General features: G+C 42.4%; 1 protein-coding gene across 2 annotated transcripts in view; it reads right to left on the bottom strand.

Annotated features, from left to right (window-relative positions):
• Positions 1–2,296: 2,296 nt before the first annotated feature.
• ATRN (attractin) overlaps positions 2,297–20,084 on the bottom strand; it is a 237,717-nt gene continuing 219,929 nt past the window's right edge. The window contains exons 28-29 of one of the 2 annotated variants that reach the window (XM_069071714.1): positions 12,237–12,346; positions 2,297–7,705 (exon numbers count right to left, since the gene is read on the bottom strand). In XM_069071714.1, coding sequence (XP_068927815.1) covers positions 7,321–7,705; positions 12,237–12,346 — 495 coding nt within the window. In that variant the 3' untranslated portion in view covers positions 2,297–7,320. Of the gene's footprint in view, positions 7,706–12,231; positions 12,347–20,084 lie in introns of both variants that reach the window. The other variant, XM_069071705.1, reaches the window with a different exon arrangement.

The raw sequence follows: 20,084 nt of genomic DNA, 5'->3' as shown, positions 1-20,084 counted from the left end.
TCCAAGTCATAAAAGTGTTGAACAGCACAGGGCCAAGGACGAATTCTTTGGGTACTGCACTGGAGAACATCCAAAGGGTTATGATCGCATTACTCTTCTGGGCCTGGTTATGCAACCAGCCCCATGTTGGTATTATAATCCAATGCTTATCTCTCCATCTCTCTATTTGTAGAATGCTTTGGTGAAATTTATAGTGAGTACTGCAGATGTGGTCATCACACTACAGCTATGGCATTTTCTCCATCTAAGTACATCCTCTCACAAAGGGAAGTGAGCTCAGTCTGTCATAGCCTGCCTAATCACTCTCTTAATGAGGTGCTCTAGAATTTTTCTAGGAACAGACATCAAGCTCATTGGTGCACAGCTTACAGATCCCACCTTCCTCCTTTTTTTAGAAAACAGCAATTTTTTCTCCTTTCCTTCTACAGCACCTCTCCCATTTTCAAGGTCATTCAAAGGTATGGTGACTAGCCCTTATCACAAGCCTACCCTGGGGTTTTTGACCCCACTCCTGTTTACTTTGCCTTTCATCTTTCTCTTCATTCTCCAAGGTTCAGCTCAGTCTTTTTCTGTGAAGCCTTCCCTGGCCTCTGATCTTTCATTTTCTCTCAATCCTGACACACTTACAGGCTGCACCCTTCAATCAGGAAGGTTATCACACACTGCCTTATTTTGTTGAAAGTTTCACATGACACTCTTTCTCTAATGAGATCATTGCCACTTAGGGCAATGACTGTGTCTAGTCTTGGGCTCTCTGTGCCTCTAAGCCTGAACAGAGCACAGAGAAACTGGAGGGAGGCCCTGCTGGTGATGAATAAGTGGTTTTTGAATGAATGACACTAAGATAAAGGGGCGCTGAGCCATTTGGGGGAAGCCATGAGCTCCTTTGGCCTTGTTTTTCCTCATTTGCAAAACAGCAAAAAATGGCGTGCTGGACCAGATGATGAGGTAGCCTCTAAAACTTACAAAGAACTTGGTTACCTGATCTCAGCTCTGAGAGCCACTTGGAAGAGTTAGTAGTGATGTTATTATTCCTATTTTTACATGTAAAGAAACTGAGGCGCAGAGAGGTTAGTTATTGGTTCATGATCACACAGAGAGAGTAAATATCAAAGGCAGAAACTGAACCCAGACCTTTTGAATTTAAGCTCTGAGTTCTTTCCACTACACCATACTGCCTCATCAGAAATACTGCTCTTTTGTCGCCTATAATGCATGAATGAAATATTGCTACATTAAATGGAGTGAGCAAAATGGGGAAATTATGAGTAGTAATGACTAGAAAAAATGTTCTTCTTGGGCCTGGCTCCAGCTGCTGCCTGATTGCCTTCAAGTAGGGACCTCAGCGACATCCCTGTTCTGCTCCTGATGGCCATGGTGGGAAAGCCCTTCTATCTCCTGGAGAGGAGGGGAAACTGAAGCAGTGCCAGGGGCAGGCCAGGGATGTGGCACCCCACCTTTCTGCAGCACTTACAGACTCACCAAGTATCTTCCCTTACAATCTGCCCTGGGAGGAAAATGATACAAATGCTTTTGAAAGACACTGCAAGATTCTCTTGTCTTGCCAACACATTCCTCTGAACAATCAGGCTTCTTCTGGCTTCTAGTGGGATCCATTAAGGCACATGCAGCAAAGTTGCATTCCTTCTCCAGCTGAAGGGGAGGGGGAAGGAGGAATTTTAATGAGTTGTGGAGCAAAACAAAAGTAGACAGTTGACATGTTTTCTCGCTGGGTCATAATGTCCTAACGGTTTATTCTGTCAGGAATAACTACTAACATTTTTAGAGTACTGTAAGGCTTCAAGAAGCACTTCTCCCATAACACTCTTATAAAGTAGGCAGCCCAAGTATTTTTATCTCCATTTTACAGATGAGGAAACTGAGGCACAGAGACATGAAGTCACTTAATAATAATAGCTAGCTTTTATATAAAGTTTTAATATTTGCAAAGTGATTAACATACGTTATTTCAATTGAATAACTTGCCCAGTCTTATAGCTAGTAGGTATCACAGGAGCTCCAACTCTTTATCTGGTTCAAGGACCAAGGCACTCACTTTCCAGTATATTCAGATGCTTTTCTCAGTAGGAAATTCATGACTCCCAGAACTAACCTTACTGAGAAGCCTCCAGATGGACTGGCATATGAAGATTTTAAGCCAATCTGTGGCTGGGACTAAAGGCGTCTTTTTTCCACTGTATTTCTTTTTTTTTGCCTTAGTATCTTAAAAGTTTCTGGTGACCAAAAAATAAAAGATAATACAGAAATGTGAGAGCAAATACTTAGAACCAAAAGCTGCACTTTAACCAGATCTTCTACTTTTATTTCCGAAGGAAATTTTGTATTACAGTATTTACTTTTTGTTTATATACATGTACTTCACATTTGTGTTTAAAATGCACAGACCTCCCAGAATTCTCTTGTTCCGGCTTAAATTAGCTGTTATCTTACAATACAAAAAGATACCAAAAAGTTGCAGTCCTAACTTGTGTATGTATAACACCCACAATCCCCAGCAATGAAATAGTTTACAATACTTACTCCGTATTTACATATGAGTGCAATCAATGCTAAATTATACATATTAACAAACTAAGCTGGAGTCCGAACACAGAAGAACTGGAAATAACCGCAGCCCCAAGGAGTTTCCAAAGACAGAATTAGTTCAAGGAAAGGTTTCACTAGTGTTAATGTGTGCTAGGTCCAAATTCAGAATAAGTGGGAATCTCTCTCAGGATTTCTTTTAAAAGGGTGGACTGACAGATTTTACAGGCGATTACACAATTTTTCCTCCTTGGCAGAGCTTTTATTAGTGTGAATTACTAATCGGGGGAAAATGTCTCTTGGGGATAATTACAGTACCTGGAAGACATGCACAAGAATTTTTATTGTTTAAGAAAAGTTCAGTAAATTGGATAACTGTCATTTGAGCCTCAAAGTGGAAGAGACAGCAAGTATCCTGAGCATAATTTGCCTCTGTTCATACCCCTGCCCTTGAGTCTGGTTTACCGAGGGAAGGGAGGCATCTCTCCCAGGCCTTCCCTATGATACAGGTGGAAGTCAAAGCCAATTCTTTAGTTTGGTTGTTGACCTTTCCACTAAACAGAATCTCAGAACTGGAGGGCATCTAGTCCAAACTGGGCAAAGGTTCCCTCTACAGCCCTATCCCTGTAATCTGTGCTCTCATTCAGCCTCTCCTGAGAGACCTCCTGTTAGAGGGAATACATTACTCTTCTTCAACCACTGTCACATCTCTTGCTTAACTGGAAATGTATGTCTGATAAAGGTAAGGAAGTGAAAAAACCTGACTGCCTTAACTGTGTGCTTGGTTGGCTGGACCCCCCCCCCCCCATAAACCTTAACTTGACCACACGAGATACAAGCTGTGGAGTAGCTGATAAAGTCAAGTGTCTATTTGATCACTAGGCCATGCCAACCTCCTCTTCCCAGTCACCCCAATTCCAAGGTGAGTGCATGTGATCTACACTAGGCTAATGACATCTTTCCCTGAAGAGGGACTAGAAAAAGCTTCACTTTTAATTCTAGGGTCAGTGACTCAATGTTCTTTACCCAAAGACCCTTTACCCTTTACCCAAAGACCTCCTTGCTCAGCCCTGTTTTTCTTCCCTGCACATATCACCTGGGAAAATCCGTGGGCCTAGAATTCTCTCTCAGTGCATCTCACAGCAATGAGGTTGCCCTTCTCTTGGGCAGATAGGTCTTGGGGAGAGGTAGAAGGGATCTTAGTCTTTCTGTACCCAGAGAACAGACTGCAGGTTCCTATACAAATAAAAATATGGGAAGAAGGAAGGGAGGAAACAAGTAAACAGGGGTGTTACTGGCTGCTGCACATAATGGCTACAAACATTTATGAAATTTTTGTTGGAAAAAACAGGAGCTATTTGCAAACAAAATAACCAAATAAACATAACCCTCATTTTTCAGTGCCCAAAGGCATCATTCATGTTTTAAACTAAAAGGTTGGAAAATTTCCATTAGAAACCTAACGAAGACACAACCATGAATTTCAACTAAGACATGGCTCTGGAATTTTTGCTTCCATGTCCTCCTATAAAAACCAAGGGAAATATTTCTAGGGCTGAAACTCAGGGCATCCAACCTCTGCCCTGAAGTCAAGGCCCCCTGGCAAATGGAGATCTGGGCCAATTCTAAGGACAAGAGGCTAAACAGCTTCATTTTAACACTCTCCTAAGGAACAGCTGCCTTAAGCTGATTTACTGCCTGATTCTTCCTGCCTTTTTTGAAGTAGGAGAAAAGCTTTATTTTGAGATATTTTGTTTATTTCATTGAAATGAGTTGCATTTAAATGCATCAACATGTTGGGGATATTTTTCCTGCTCAATTTGCAGAGCATCAGGATCTAACTGAATGGTGTCTCTGAGCTCTGAAAGATACCCAGTACTTAGCACTGGGGCATGTTATTAAGACAAAACTTAGGCATCATTTAAAATGCATCAAAAATATATGAGCAGCTTCTCTGTTTTATGTGCATTTTCAAAGATTTAGCATTTTGTACACGATGTCACCGTGTTATTAAAATGGTTTTCATTGATTCACAGACTCTCTGGTGACACATGGGCCTGTTTCCAGAGCTCGAGAGCTGGCTTAGCAGTGAGACACATCAGCTGTTAGAGACTTTGCTTCTCCCATTCCAGCTGAACTTTCAGTCTGGGTGAAGCGTCTGCTGAAGGTAGCAGGGCTGAGGCAGAGACATGACAAGAGCCCAGCCATGCCACGTCTAGGCAGAGAAGCCTGAAGGGAGGGCCACTCCCCAGGGGGATTCTTCACTCTGGTCTGCTACAGGGCTCTGTTTGTCCTGTCTTCTACTTCTACCCCCTTCTGCATACTCTCCTGAAAGTCACTGAAGAGCCCACCTTTAATTGCTCTGTGGCTGAGTCACTTACTGTGCAGGGCTTTTCCAACAATGACATTATCAAGGAAAGGGCAGGGAGTTGCTGAGGGGTGTTGGGGGAGAGGTGCAGAGAACAATGTCTTAGCAAAGGGAAAATCAGTCCTCAGAGTCAATGCTGAGGTTACTTTCTTGCAAGAGGCAGCTCCCACAGCCTCTTTCCCCACCTCACCATTCCTTCCCAACAGGCCTGGATCACTCTCAAGGTCTTTACATAAATGGCACCTCCTGGAGAAGCTGGATGGACAATCTTAGGCAGAGGGGGGCTGTGGGGTCTCCTTCTCTGGGTTCACCTGGAAACACAGAGTCAGAGTTGAAAGGGACCTTCAGAGGTTATATACCCTTGCTCTTGGCCAGTACTATGTGAAGAGGAAAGTGTCCATTCTTGGAGAACTGAGTCTATTGGAGGTAATTCATTTGTACATTAGATAGTGTTGTTGGTTTTTTAGGAAAAAAGCATGCCTGGGATCTTACCCCAGGACAAAGAATAGGTTCTAAGGGTCAGAGAACAGAAAAAGCTCTCTAATCACTGCATTTCTTCAGGGTTGTGTTTCAAAGAGGAAATTCCTAAGGCATTTGTTCTCACAGGTCTTAGGCCACCCAAAAGCCCAAAGGTACACGCTCATCACCACCAGAGCTGTTCTGAGGTGAGACTGGGAGAGAAGTTCTTCTAGTCCACTGTCTGAGCCTAGGTCTTGCTGAGGCAGTGTGGGAGTGGTTTTTCCCACTGGCTACTATGGATATTAAGAGACAGAGCAGAAGAAAATGGGAGAAAAAAAGATGCAGTTCTTCCAGTTTCTAAGAGTCCTTTCCTTCTGCTCCTCTTAAAATAACTCTCTATTGCTCACTCTGTTTGGCAAACCTGAGTTTCTCCTTTTCAGACTTCTGGATGTGCTCAGTCTTTATTAGTCCTCATCATAGGTTCTAGTTGGTGGAGAAGAGCCCCCCACAACTAGGGAGACTGAGGTGGGGAGGTTCCTTGTGATGAGAAAAAAGGCAAATGTCTTCTTTCCTCTTCTGCATGTCATGGCAGGCTCTGGGCTTTGACCCTTGGTGGAAGCCCCAGTGAAAGTGACTTCCTCCTACTCACATTTTCCCACAGTACCATCTGAATTTCTTCTTTGCCTCTACCACATTCTACCTTGTACGATATTTATTTGGGTCTATGTCTCATCCTCCCTATTAGATTGCAAGGTTCTTACTAGAAGGGCCTCTGTCTTATTTCATATTTTTATCTACAGGGCCAAGCAAAGGGCCTTGCACATAGCTGATGTCAAGTGAACAGAATCCCATGAGGGACTGTCCCTTTCTCCAGACAGATGTCTGAGTCCACTAGCCTATACCCTGAAGAAAATAGACACTCAAGGCAGATGAGGTTAAAATGGAAATGGACACAGGAAACAGAGCTGTGTCTTGCTCCCAGAAGCCAAAGAACACCTAACGTGGTGCTCTAATTCTCCTTATTCCCTCAGTGGGTGTGGAGGATGAAAACCTCCCCTTTTGTGTCCTGGGAGTAAGCACAGGAAGGGTCAAGAGAAACACTAAAGTTGAGAACTAGAAGGTTATGGGACACACACAAGGGACACTCCACATTCACACACCTTTGACTTGGGACAAGAGGTGAGAACAGCAGCTTTTACATAGGATATTGTAGCTCAAATCTACTTTCCCTTCCAGGTACTGCTACCAGGTTAAGCACGTCCTTGGGTGGGAAAATTCTATCATCTTTCTTGGCTGCAAATTAGGTTTTAGAAAAGAGCACAGATTGCCTAGGGTAACCATTTAAATTTTACAGGAATATAGGAATGCAATTATGTAAAAACCTATGTATACTAATTTCCCAATTGCTAGATCTATTTAAAGTCTAGGCACTTTGTGTGTGTGTGTGCACGTGTGTGTGTTCTAAATGGGTTAAGACTATATTAACCAAGATTCCTTAGAAAACCACAATAATTTGCATTCTTTCCAAGTGACATTTCTGATCTTTATATTAAAATAGTCTCATCCTATTCTACTTTGACATGATTCCAAAGAGATGGACTGTAAATAATTCTCAACTAGAAAAATACCATTCCATGGAAGAGAGATATCTCTGCCTAGATGGTTCAAGAATAAACAGCAATTTTTTTTTTAAAGAGAGAATACTCTTCAGATGAAAATTAAGTGACTTCACCTGAAGGTTTCCTAAAAGCCTGCATTGGTGAGTTATCGATGACTAACATTTACCTGTAAACACTGCATCTTTTTTTTTTTTGCACAGTTGAGAAATACAAGTCCCCAGGAACAGTTTTCCATGTGTAAACCTGAGTGTCATTCGTTCCTAACTGTTCTCCTGGCTTTATTTACACTGACTTCCCATAATGATGACGAGATCATTATTGGACCTGTAATTAAATGAAATGAATCTGACGAGAAAGAAAAGGGTGGACTCTGGAACACAAACTGGAGCAGCTTCCAGACAAAGCAAACGGCCGTGCAGACAGGGCTGGGCTCAAGGACGCTGCCTTCTCCAAGAATCTCCAGTTGCTTGCACCATGACTGTAAAATCTGTGGCCCTCCCCCCTCCCCTGCCTTCCCTCCCGTTCCAACTGTTCTTGTGTGTTAAAACCCTTACAGGGACAGTCCTCATGCTCCAGCATCAGATGCAGGTTCCAGGCTGTGCAGGTGGCTGCTGTTTCCGATTTCGCATGGCTCCTGATTTCTCTTTGTAAGCAATTGGCATCTGCTGAGAAATGTCCACCAGTGCACTGGCCACAGCAAGTCCTGAAAAAAGACCTCAAGAAGATCAGCACTAATAAGCTGTCTGCCTGCCAGAAAGCTACAAACTGTGCATGACCTCTGACCCAGCAACACTGCTACTAGGTCTGTATTCCAAAGAGACTAAAAAAAAAAGGAAAAGGACCCACACGTGCAAAAATATTTATAGCAGTTCTTTTTGTGGTGACAAAGAATTGGAAACTGAGGAGAATGACCATCAATTGGGGAATGGCTGAACAAGTTATAGTACAAGAATGTGATGAAATGCTGTACTACTGTGCTGAAGAAATGAAGAAGGGGATGGTTTCAGAAAAACCTGGGAGGGCCTATATGAACTGATGCAAAGAGAAGCGAGCAGAATCAGAACAACGTACACAGTAACAGCAATATTTTGAAAATAACTTTGAAAGACTTAGTAACTCTGATCAACATAGTAACTACCAGAATTCCAAAGGACTCATGAAGAAACAAGCTATCTCCAAACAGGAAGCTGATGGACTCAAAGGGCAGACTGACGCATATTTTCTTTTTTTTTTTGGACATGGTTAACGTGCAATCTGTTTTGTATAACTATACATATTTGTAACGAGTTTTGTTTTTCTTGCTTTCTCAATATGTGAGGGAGGGGAAAGTGAGAGAATTGAACTGAGAGAAATAAAAATAAATTAAAATGAAGTATTGGGGGAAAAAAACCAAGTACTATGTTTTTCATGGGCTGCTTAACTATTTGTCCATCACCTGGGATCATATCAGGCATTTGTGGAAGGAAACAGAATTATCTGCTTTTATGATTCTGTAAGAAAACACATTTCATGCTATGGTTTCATTTTGACAAACATTAAACGCCTATCAAGTTCAAAGTCTTTGATGAAACCTTGGGGAGAAAAGGATGCATGAACTTGCAGAGTCCCTGTTTGAGGAGCTTACCTCCTTCCTGGATGTGGGTCTGTGTGGGCTCATTCAACACACAAGAAAAGAAATGTGGTCTAAGGCAGGATGTGACAGGCAATAGGAATTCTAATAAAGGACTCCAGGAAAATCTCGGGGAGCAGATACTTTCAGCTGGGGTGAGCAGAAGCAGTCACACCTGGGGAAGGTACTATGTAGGCTGGCAGTAGACAGAGGAGTGTGGTGACTGGGAACAGCTAGGGGTCATTAGACTTCACTTTCTAATTATAGCAGAACCTTTGCTATCATTATACCTGAAGGCCAGACCAGGGGGGAAGGTGCCCAAAGAGCTGCTTCCTCCCTCTGCCCCCTCCCTCCAAACCAGCACACCTGTGTGCTGCAGGCATTCAGTGGGCTCTATACCACACAACTGTCACTCCTCCTTTTCGAGGAGGAAGCTAAGAAATGTCATTCTTTTAGCACCTTCTCTAGGGGCTAAGGGCTGGCCTAGACAAACTGCCAAGGGAGTACTCAGGAGGAAGAGACTGGGAATATAACGTCCTCGCAAAGCTAAGCTGAAGCACCTTAAACTAACATATATGAGATTTCAAATAACCTTTTCTGTGTTCCCTTTGTGTGTGTCTAGTGGGAAAAGGGATGGAAATCAAGTGCTGAGTTCTCCCTTCAATCACACTGTCCTGTGCTCCCCCCGCCCAAGCTAGGTTTCCCTTGGGAGGAGGGGACTATCCGTCTATTAGTAATCAGTGTCCAAAGAGTAAGATGGAATTATCCTCTGAAAAAATGGGGCTAGAGCTGGGCCCTGCCCTTCAAACAGCAATGATAACAGCTCCCACTTCTCTAGTGTTTTGATGGTTACAGAATTCATTAATCACAACAACCCTTCAAGGTAAGGATTATTATGACTTTTTCAGATGAGCAAACCAAGCAAAGGAAGCTTGTGAAGCCCGCCTCCCCAGGGCCACAGGGCTAGGAGGAGGCTCTACAGCCTGCCTCCCCAGTGCTGTGCTGGACCCCTCAGCTCTGTGAAGCCCGCCTCCCCAGGGCCACAGGGCTAGGAGGAGGCTCTACAGCCCGCCTCCCCAGTGCTGTGCTGGACCCCTCAGCTCCCCCGGGCCTGGCTGCTGCTCCTACCTCTTGCTCCCTGAGCTCCAGGCTGTGGTTCTTGGGTTGTGCTAGTTAAGCTTCATGTGGAAAGAGCCCTGAGTTTAGAGTCTGTGGTGCTGAGGTGAAGCCCCATAGGGCCAAGCCTTGCCCTTCTTTGAGTCTATCCCTCTGTAAAACAGGGGCAGTCCATAAGACTTGTCCTGCTTCCTCCATAGTCCTGGTATAAAGAATGCTTTGTAAACCTTGAGACAATATTAGAAGTAACTAAGTGAACACTTGCTCCCCCACAGCCCCTGTTTTTGTACCTGTATGCCCTCTCTTGTGACATGCTCCTGTGTAGGGGCAGCTAGGTGGCACAGTAAACGCAGCACCAGCCCTGGAGTCAGGAGGACCTGAGTTCAAATCCAGCCTCAGACACTTGACACACTTACTACCTGTGTGACTTTGGGCAAGTCATTTAACCCCAACTGCCCTCCAAAAAGCCAAAAACAAAACAAAACAAAAAAACCAAAACAACAACAAACACATGCTCCTGTGTATGTGAGCTAGACCAGCTTGTATCTCGGGGTCCACAAGTCAGCACCATCTAGCCCCAGGAGATGAGAGGCCTGGAGGGGACGAGGCAGGCCCTTTACTCCCTGCACCTCAGCTGTCTCTTCTCCACGATGGAATAGGTTCAGTTCAATTCCACAACACTTACTAAGTGCTTACTCTATGCAAGCATGGTGCTATATATTGGGGATACAAAGATAAATAAGAACAGCGCCTGCCCTCAGTGAGCCTGCACTCTTCTGGGAGGGAAGGGAATAAGCATTTCTAGAGTATGTTACAGGTGGGGCACTGGGCTTATTTTTTATAAATATTATCTCATTCGATCCTCACAACAACCCTGGGAGGTAAAGTACTATTTTACAGTTGAGGAAACTGAGGCAAAGAGATTAAATGAGTTATCCAGGGTTATATAGCTACTAAGTGTCTGAGGCTGGATCTAAACCTAGGACTTCAGGCCTAGGGCCCGATCTATTGTGCCACTTTGGGAAGGTACAAGAGTTCAACAGGTATATAAGTAAACACAAAGCACATACACAAATTTTTAAAGGCATTTTAATAGAGTGGCTAATGACCTTGTTCAGGGATAGGAGATGAGGAAAAACCTCCCTCTGGAGGTGGCCCTTCAGTTTGTTTTAAGCTAAGGAAGCTAGGTATTTTCTATGGCAGAGATGAGTAAGGAATATGGCCAGGCATACTGTGTTTCCCCGATAATAAGACACTGTCTTATTAAATTTTTTGGAAAGAAAAACACCAGAGGGCTTATTTTCAGGGGAGGGCTTATGTTGTCCTGCCTCAGCTCTCCTCCACGGCACTGCTCTCAATGGCGACAGCAAGCAAATAACTGGGGAAGAACAGGATGACACGCTCACTGCTGCAGCTCTGATTGGATGCAGCTTGGAGCGCAGCGTGTGTTTCACCCGGGGGGAGGGGCGGTGCATACAGAGGGTACCGTAATGTAGCGTGTAGCGCAGGGGATCACCTTCACTACAGTAGCAATCTCAATAGGGCTTATTTTCGGGGGAGGGCTTATTTTAGAGGAATCTTACACAGTAAGGGGAGGGCTTATTTTCGGGATAGGTCTTATTATCGGGGAAACACGGTAGAGAGGGTGGCATTCGTACAAATTTCCAAGATGGGTGACAGGATGCCGTGTATACTGGACTAGCAGATCAATTTGAATGGAACAGAAAGCATGAAGAAGAATATTATGAAATGATGCTGGAAAGGTGAGCGGGAGCCAGACTGCAGAGAGCTCTAAAGGCCAGGGTGAGAAGTCTGCATTTTATTTTAGAGGCACTAGGGAACCACTGAAGATTTTTGACTGCTGGATGACATGTTTGGGTCTGTTTTAAAAACATCAACTTGGCAGTGCAGAGTCTAGACTGGAGAGGGGAGAGAATGAAATCAGGGAGACCAGTTAAGAAGTTATTCTAATAGTCCAAGTGAGAGGTTCTGAGGATCTGAATTAGCATGGACGCTGTGCCAGTGAGAGAAGGGATGGATTTAAGGGATAAGGGAGAAGTAGAATTGATAAGACTTGACAACTGAATGATCTGGAGGAGAGAGGAGGGTAAAGGATGACCCACTGCTGTGAATCTCAAATGACTGGAAGGATGATGCCATCAATAGAATGGGGAATTCTGGAGAAGGAATGGGTTACTGGAGAAATACAAGTCCCATTTTGGACATGTTGGCTCTAAGATCTCTTTCACACCTGACATTTTATTTCCTAAGGCCCTTCTCAGCTCTGATATTCTATGTTTTGTCAGTTTTCGCTCCCTGGGCCTCACCTGTTGTTTTCACCATCTATGTATGAACAGAAGCTTAAGAATTTTTCCTGGTTGATTTCCTGTATTCTAAGGTTCTTTTCAGCACTGACATGTCTCAGGAAAGGTCAAGGTTCCCACCCAGAGCTCTCTTCCTCAGAGCCAAAGGCAGCTTGCTGCTTCCACATCAGCTGAGGGGAAGTATTCACTCACCTGACTGTCCTGGTGGGGGGATTCCTCCCAGGCCTCGAGGCAGTCTCACAAACACTGAAAGGACAGCTGCTCTGTTACCAAAACAAGGTTCCAATGCAATGGGCTTGGGAACAGCCTGTGGAGGAAAGAAGGTACAAAGGGCTAATAATGGTTTCTTAAAGGATCACTGAAAAACAGTCTGGTCCTCTTTTTTTCTGATCCACCTCCTGGGGGGGAGGGGCAGGGGAATTAGGGGGAGTAGGTAGAGCCTGGCCTCTAGTAGGATTAAGAAATATTGTATTCTCTCTTCTGGAAATAAGAGTAGCCCCAGCATTCTCTAAGATCAGAAAGCATTGCAAGAACACAAACATCAATGGGGCTTGCATGCATACCAAAGATTATATATGGGTTAATTTTCAGTGGCAGGAGGGTTCCCCTTCCTGTTGTTTGTAAAAGCTGTTGCCTGTCACTACGCTTCCCCTCCCTGCCCATTCTGTCAAAAAACCCATTCCATGCCACGCCCACCCTGGCTTGAGAGTCAGCAGCCCAACACACGGTCACACACACATACACACTGTCAATCAATCAACCCACAAGCATTTATTAATTGCCTATTATGTGCCAGGTATTGTGCTAGGTGCAAACACACACTTTTCCACTCAAAAGAATCCATACTTTGTAATCAACACATATCATCCTTCTCCTGCCAGTGGTCCAGGTATAATGGCTCGGCACCATGGCCTGCTACTTCTGAAAGGCTGCCGGCCCCTAACCTAAAATAAGAGGGGTGAAAGTGACTGCTTGTTCTCTTGGCCCTTTTGGTTCTATTTGTTAACAAAATTATTTTCATATGGAAGTATAGATCAGGTCCTTCCCAGACACTCAACACTGTAAAACTGAAAGCCAGTTCTCTTTTTGGCCATGAGTTACTTCATGGACATATGTAGTAGGAGCCTAAGGGGTCATGCCACTGGCAATGAATCTGATATATTCTGAGCCTCTTTAATAGACTTATAATGGAACTATTTCAGACCTGCTGGGAAGCTGGCTACGCCAATGAGGAGTAAGCTCAAGCATGACTAATGAAGCTGCCAGTGAACATAACTGCCAATCACCTTCACAGATTCAGGGCTGCTCCCTGGCTACGAGACACCCCCACGTCAAACAGCTGTTCCTCCACCAGCAGAAAGGGAGAGCACCTGTCACATGACAGGCCCCAGATGCCATCATGAGTCATGCAGCTGTGAGGCTGAGGATCCATCGCCATTTATCTCAGCCAGCAGAGGACTGGCTTGATCTGTTGAGCAGTAATTATCACTTCCAAATTCTTCTCCCTTAAGACAGTGCCCATTTCATTCTCTGAAATCTTCATGTATGCTCATCAAATAATGGCTACTCATTCATCTAACTTAAAACTGTCATGGCATACTTTATTAAGAGACCTACAGACATGTTCCTACGAGCTAGAAAGGGAAGAATCAAATATCACAATTAAATGATCAGCACCCAATAAAACATAGCAGAGTGAGCTAAACAAATGGAACTTAAAATCATTTTATGCTCAGAAGAAACTGGCATCATTACAATAGGGCCTTATTTGTCATCTGCTCAGGGTAATATAAATTGGACTTTCACAGCTTAGGAACATAAAACTCAGTCTGGGTATGTTTATGGCCACAGTTTTCCTGTTTGGTTCTTTCAATAAAACTGCAGATTCACAATAATTCCTTTTCTGTAAAGCCTGTATATGGGCTATATTCTAGCAGTCATTGCATTCCCTATACTGATGGCGATGGCAGCCGGAAGCCACACAACAAACAGCTGAAGCTATCTTCCAGTTCCCAACCTTCTGTCCTAGTGAGGGATGGCCCCACCCCTGCCTCCCATAACCTTCCACCCTCTATTTCCCTCTCCACTCTCTCTCCAGCCCCGACCCTTTGGTTCTGTTATCTCCTTTTGCCCTCTATAATTCTCTGTCCTAGCAGAGTTCCAGAGGGGCCTAAGAGATCATATAGTCCTAACATTTACCTGAAATATGAAATGTCCTACACATGGCCCTTCCTTTCCCCCCCCCGCTCCCCTATCGTTCCTGACAAGCCACGATTCCTCTCATTTGGTGGCCCATTCAGCTGTTGGACGCTCCATGTTCTCAGGCTGTTTAATGTTTATAAGACCTAGAATGAATAGATATCTCAGAGATCACCAAGTCCAAGCCTGTTATTTTACAGATGAGGAAACCGGTCCAGAGCCTAAATAACTTGCCCAAGGTCACAGCAACAGTAGTAGAACTGAACTGAATCTGAACTCAAGTCTTCTGACTCACGCTCTCACTTTATCTTTTCTTTTTTTTATTAAATTACTTATTATGTGTTTTACATCAGTTCAACCAATCAGACTTGCTTTTTAGCCACTTAGATTTAAATGAATTTCAGCATCTAAAATGTTATAAAAATTCTAAGTCTCCATGCTTCTTCATTTATTCCCATTCCGTCTTAGGGAGTCATAGTGTCCACACAGTGGACAGTATTCTGTCCTTTAGGTTTTGCTTTTTTCATTTTGCATAATTTCATAAACATATTTTCATATTTCTTCATGTTGCTTACCCCAATCAATAGTATAAAACTCTTTCATAATACTGCATTATAGCAACGGAATGCAATTTATTCAACACTGCCCCAGTATTTGACATGAAGGTACCTCTACTTTGTTTTGTTTTTGTTTCTTGGCAATTAGAGCTATGGAAATGTCTGAACAGCTCTTTTTAAAATTTTTGCTTCTGATAACACATTCAGGTTATATTCCCCACTGAATGACTGGGTCAAAAGGTATGCTTATTTCTGTAACTTTGTATTGAATATTGCCAGATTGCTCTCCAAAAAGATCTACAAGTTTGCAATTCCATTAGCAAGGAACAAATATTCCAATGTCTCCATAGAATCATCAGTATTGAGTTTCATTATTTTTAATTAATTGGGGCAATTTGTTCGGTATTACCTTAAAGTTGTTTTAATTTGCATATCTTTGATTGCTATTGAGTCTGAACATTTTTCAATGTCTCTCTACACTTTGTAAAACTACATGTTTCTATCCTTTGGCCATTTATACATTATGGACTGGGAGTTAATTTTGTACCTTTTAAAAAAAAGTCCTTATATGGTTTAGATGTCAAATTTGTGTGTCAAAATGTGTGTCATTTTTACAGTAGCTATTTTCCCACTATTTTCTATTTTCCATTTTCTTTTGATTACACTGAGGTTTTTTTGTACTGAAAAAGTTATTTCTCTTCCACATCTAAGATAAACATGTTATTGTGGTTTCTTCTCTCTTTTTAGTTTTTTTCACCCTTAATGTTCAAGACTATCACACAGCTAAAAATCATTAAAGTATATGATAGAGAATCTTTGTTAAATAATGACTTCCCACACATGATTTTATTTCTATAGGCTTACCAAACATTTTGAGGAGCCCTTCACTCATGCTCTCTCTGGACAGTCCTGGCTCTTCTCTGGTTGTGCTGGGAGGGAAAGTGTTTACTTGCTTGTGCTAGAGCTGACTACTTATCTACTTTCCTATTGTCTAGAGGCTGCTACTTAACTTTTTGTGCAGTTTTGGGATGGGAGAAGTCACTTACTGTAGTTTCTCACTGGGTTTACTGATTGCCGTTCAGTCTGGTGGTGTAGTTTTAGGTTTTTATTGAACTAGATATGAGGGCAGCCTGCCTCCATTCAGGTAACCATCTTGGCTGGAAGTCTACCTATTCCACTATTCTTAATGTGGTATTATTTTTGTCACTGTATTTTAAGTATTTTGTTATTTTTTTTTCTGATTTCTTCCTCAATCCATTTGTTTAAAATATTTTTTTTTTCAGTTTCCTCAGGGTAGTAGCATGGTATAGTAGACAGAACACTGGACTTACACATTAGAAGACCTAATTTCAAATATTTTCTCAAACACCAGCTATGCATATACTTTGTATCATTTCTGCCTTTCTCACTGTGCCACCTAGCCACATTTTACCCATTCAGTTCTAAGAGTGGGGAATATAAAATCTGACTTATTAAACAAGTAGTTCAAGTTTGTAACTTCTTTATTGTTAATTTTTTTTGTTGACCATATTTGACAATAAAAATCCTCTAATACAGTTTTAAAAATATTTTTCTTCCATTGCTTTTAACCTTTCTTTTATGAATTTAATTGCTAAATTGGGGCATATAAATAGAGAATCGTTACACATTTGTTATTTATTTTTCCTATCACTACTGTGAAGTATCATCTTCTGTCTCCTAGCTTGAATTCTACTTGGTCAATAGCATTCACAGGTTTCCTTTTTCTGAACGTGCAGTTGGACAATATATTTTAGACAAAATCTTACTTTAATCTAGTTATATCTTTTTGCATTGTGTGCTTCCCTTAAGCAACATATTGATGGATTTTGTCTCTTGATCCTGCATGATTGTGGGAAAGTCACCATACTACTCTAGGATTCAGTAAATTGAAAGGTTTGGATTACGTTAATCCTAAAGTCCCCTTGAAACATTGAATTTATGACCCCTAATTTTGTTATTTGCTACTTCCATGAATATTTTTGAATTCTTAAATATCAATTTGCAGTCTTTCTAATTTTTCTTCATCTTGTATTTCTTCTAAACAGAGTGCTTTTTAACAGATTTATTATCCAACTTAATTTATCATTAATACTTCAGACATGCATTTCTTAAGGAATTTTATGCCCTTTATCTTTTGGGGAATTTCTCTGCTGTGCCATTAACACTTTTTTACTTATGTTTCTGCTCAAGAATGGAAGAGGCCCCACCCACATGGCCTTAGTGCCAGCTGGAGCTACCACTGCGGCACAGCTCCGGGTCAAGGGATCTGGGTGGCGCAGTCTCTAGCCGGATTCCCTAGACTCTAGTTGCTGGTGAGTGGGTGAAGGGTCCTTGCAGCTTTTTTTTGTTGGGGTGGGGGAGAGGAAGAGGAGAAGTGATGAAACCTTTCAGTTTAGGGGAAAGGTTCCACAATCCTTTCCTCCAGATAAGCTTCATCTCCTCCCCTACAGCTACTTTCAGCAGGTGCACGGCTCAACAGCCAGGGCCCTTTCATTCAGGGAACTTCTGGCTCCCAGGCAGAATCATTTTGGGTCAAAGGAGTTCTCTCAGCTAAGGGTAAGTATTGGGACTGGAAAGCTGGAAAAGAATCCCTAGGGTCTAGGGATGGAGAAAAGGTATTCTGACTGCCTGAGGTTTATACAAGGAGCAGAGACAACTATTAAAATGGCTATGACCTAGGCCTCATTAGCGAGTGGATGGAAGACAGGAGTGGGAAACCTCAGTAACTTTTGAGGTCAGTGCCAATCAATGGGATTAGGAAAGGATCCCTCCAAATGATGACATGAGCACCGTCTTCTCAGAGAAACTATAAATGCCAAAGAAAGTCAACACTGAACAGCAAGATAAGAGGTAAATGCTATTCTGGGTCCCTCATGTTGTGTCAAGGAGGCAATAAATTCCAGCAGCCATGTGACAGTCAGGACTATGTATGACAGTGCATAAAGAGAAACTGCCCCACTCTGGTAGCCATTCCCATTAGGGATGATGAAAACTGCTTTTGCAATGAGTAAGGAGAAAAGAAAAGTGCACGCACACACATGTTTATGTGCATGCTCGTGTACAGATTCAAGAAAGAGTTGGCCAAAAGGATCATTTAAATGTCAAAATGATCCATCTGTCTTCAGCCTTCTGGCCTCAAACATCTGCCTATGTCCTATATTTGCTCAACAGCCTATGCCCACAGGAATCTACCCTGACAGAAACTGATAAACCCTAGAGAAATGCAATTAGGGACAAGCGTGGTTCTCCATTTTGGGGGCACTTCAGGAAGAGACAATGTCCTAAAAGATTCACGACACTCACTCCCTGGTGAGGTGACCTCATCTCAGTCCAGTCAGATTACCCTTTTCAATAATCCTCTGTGATTCACTCTGAATATTTTTGTTATACATGACCGATATGTTGCTTGTTTTTCTTACCTAGACTTCTCTGTTATACGGGAGGGTAGTTGGGGGAGGTATCTTAGGGAAATGGTAGTGATGCAGACATACACAGTCACTTCCATGCCATGAAGAGGCATCAGAGGAAGATGTTAAATGGAGGCATGCTTTGACAGTAGCCTTAAAAGTTTTTCATGTAGGTGCACTCTTTCTCATGGGACTATGAGCTCCCTGACAACAGGGGACGATAATACTTGCATTATCTACTTCATAGGGGTGCTGTGTGGAAAAAGTACTTTATAAATCTTAAAAATAATTTATATGATCTGCATATTGCAATAGGTGTTCAGATAACAGGATCTGCATATTCCCCTTCAATCCTGTTAGATCAATTTGGTGACACCTTCTACATGAAGCCTCCTAACTGACTGTGCCCTCTTCCATAATATTTTTTGTGTTGTCATCCCCTGTAGAATGTAGGCTTTTTGAGACCAGGGGCTGTTCCATTTTTCCATTTGTATCTCCAGACCTAGCAAATTCTTAACAAACTCTTGTTAAATGTTTGACTTTAGGAGATCTTTGTCCCTAGGTTTCTAAAGGACAGCTTGTGCTGACTAATTGGAGTCCATGACAGAACTGTATAAATCTTTACAGAAGAAGGTCTAGAATCAACGGGAAGGCTAATCATGAGTTCTTTCATGTGTCTCCCTTATGAGGAAGTCAAGGGAGGTGGGTGGGTGGGGGACACCAACTTGGTCTCTCTTTCTCTACTGTACTTGGGACCAAGTAACTGAAAATTCCATGTCTAAGGTACCGGTCTGTGAGTGGTCATTGAGGTTCTCCTTTCTCTGCATGCATGGTATATGCTGCCTCTGTGTCTCTGTTTTCCTGCTTTTCTTTTCAAACTTCTGACACCAGAAATTTGAGCTTTTTAGCACCAACTCACAATGATCATTGCTTTCTCCCCCATAATGATGATAAGTTCCTAGAATAGAACCAGAGCACTTTAACTGCTAAAATCCAAAACTCCCTCTAAGGCCAGGGCAACATGTTGTTAAAGTGCTTTAAGTTTTACCAAGAACTTTCCTCAAAACAACTCTTGAGTTTATTCAACAGAGGAGGAAGCTATGGCTTACAGGGGCTGAGTGACTTGCTGAAAGTCACACAATTATCAGGAATTAGCATGAGGATCTGAACTTCACAATCTCTGGACTCCAAATCCAATGCTCCCTGAACAAGAAGTGCCTTTCCTTCTTTTCTTCTCTGTCTACATCCTATACCCAGGGTTGGAAGAAGTGGAGCAGGCACACTGGTGGAAAAAGAACAATTTACAAGACATTTTGGGCTAGACAATGGCATAGCAGAAAGGCTACCAGTGTCTCTAGCTATAGAAAGTTGATCAATTGTGCCCCCTAGTGTTTCTTAAAATCTACAAAATGCCATTTGTGCAAAGGACAGATACTTTGATGGTTGGTTATTAGAGATGAACCTGCCTTTTAACTTTTAGCCTTTAGTGTAAAGGAATACATTCCAGGCAGAATTGCCTGACATTAGGTTGTTATGGTTTTGAACTACACAATCTTGGAGAAACGTCTCCCTAAGAAGCCTTGGAAATGGCTCATCCTGAGGTTGATCAGTGGAATGGATTAGGTATATAATACAGAGAAGCAAATATACATGTAATCTCATGTTTGACAAACCCAAAGATGTGAGCTATTAGGGCAAAAACTCACTATGTAACAAATACTGTTGGGAAAACTGAAAGTTGTTTGGCAGAAACTAGGCATTTATTAACATCTCCCACCACATACACATACTCAAAATGGGAAGATGATATAGATGGAAAGGTTGATTTCATAAGCAAATTAATATCTATGGATAGGGGAAG

The sequence above is a fragment of the Petaurus breviceps genome, unplaced genomic scaffold (assembly GCF_028583685.1).
Source record: "Petaurus breviceps papuanus isolate PSGF00001 unplaced genomic scaffold, PetGlider_PUasm1.0 140, whole genome shotgun sequence".
NCBI lineage: Eukaryota > Metazoa > Chordata > Mammalia > Diprotodontia > Petauridae > Petaurus > Petaurus breviceps.
This window is presented reverse-complemented; position numbering and strand designations above follow the sequence as displayed.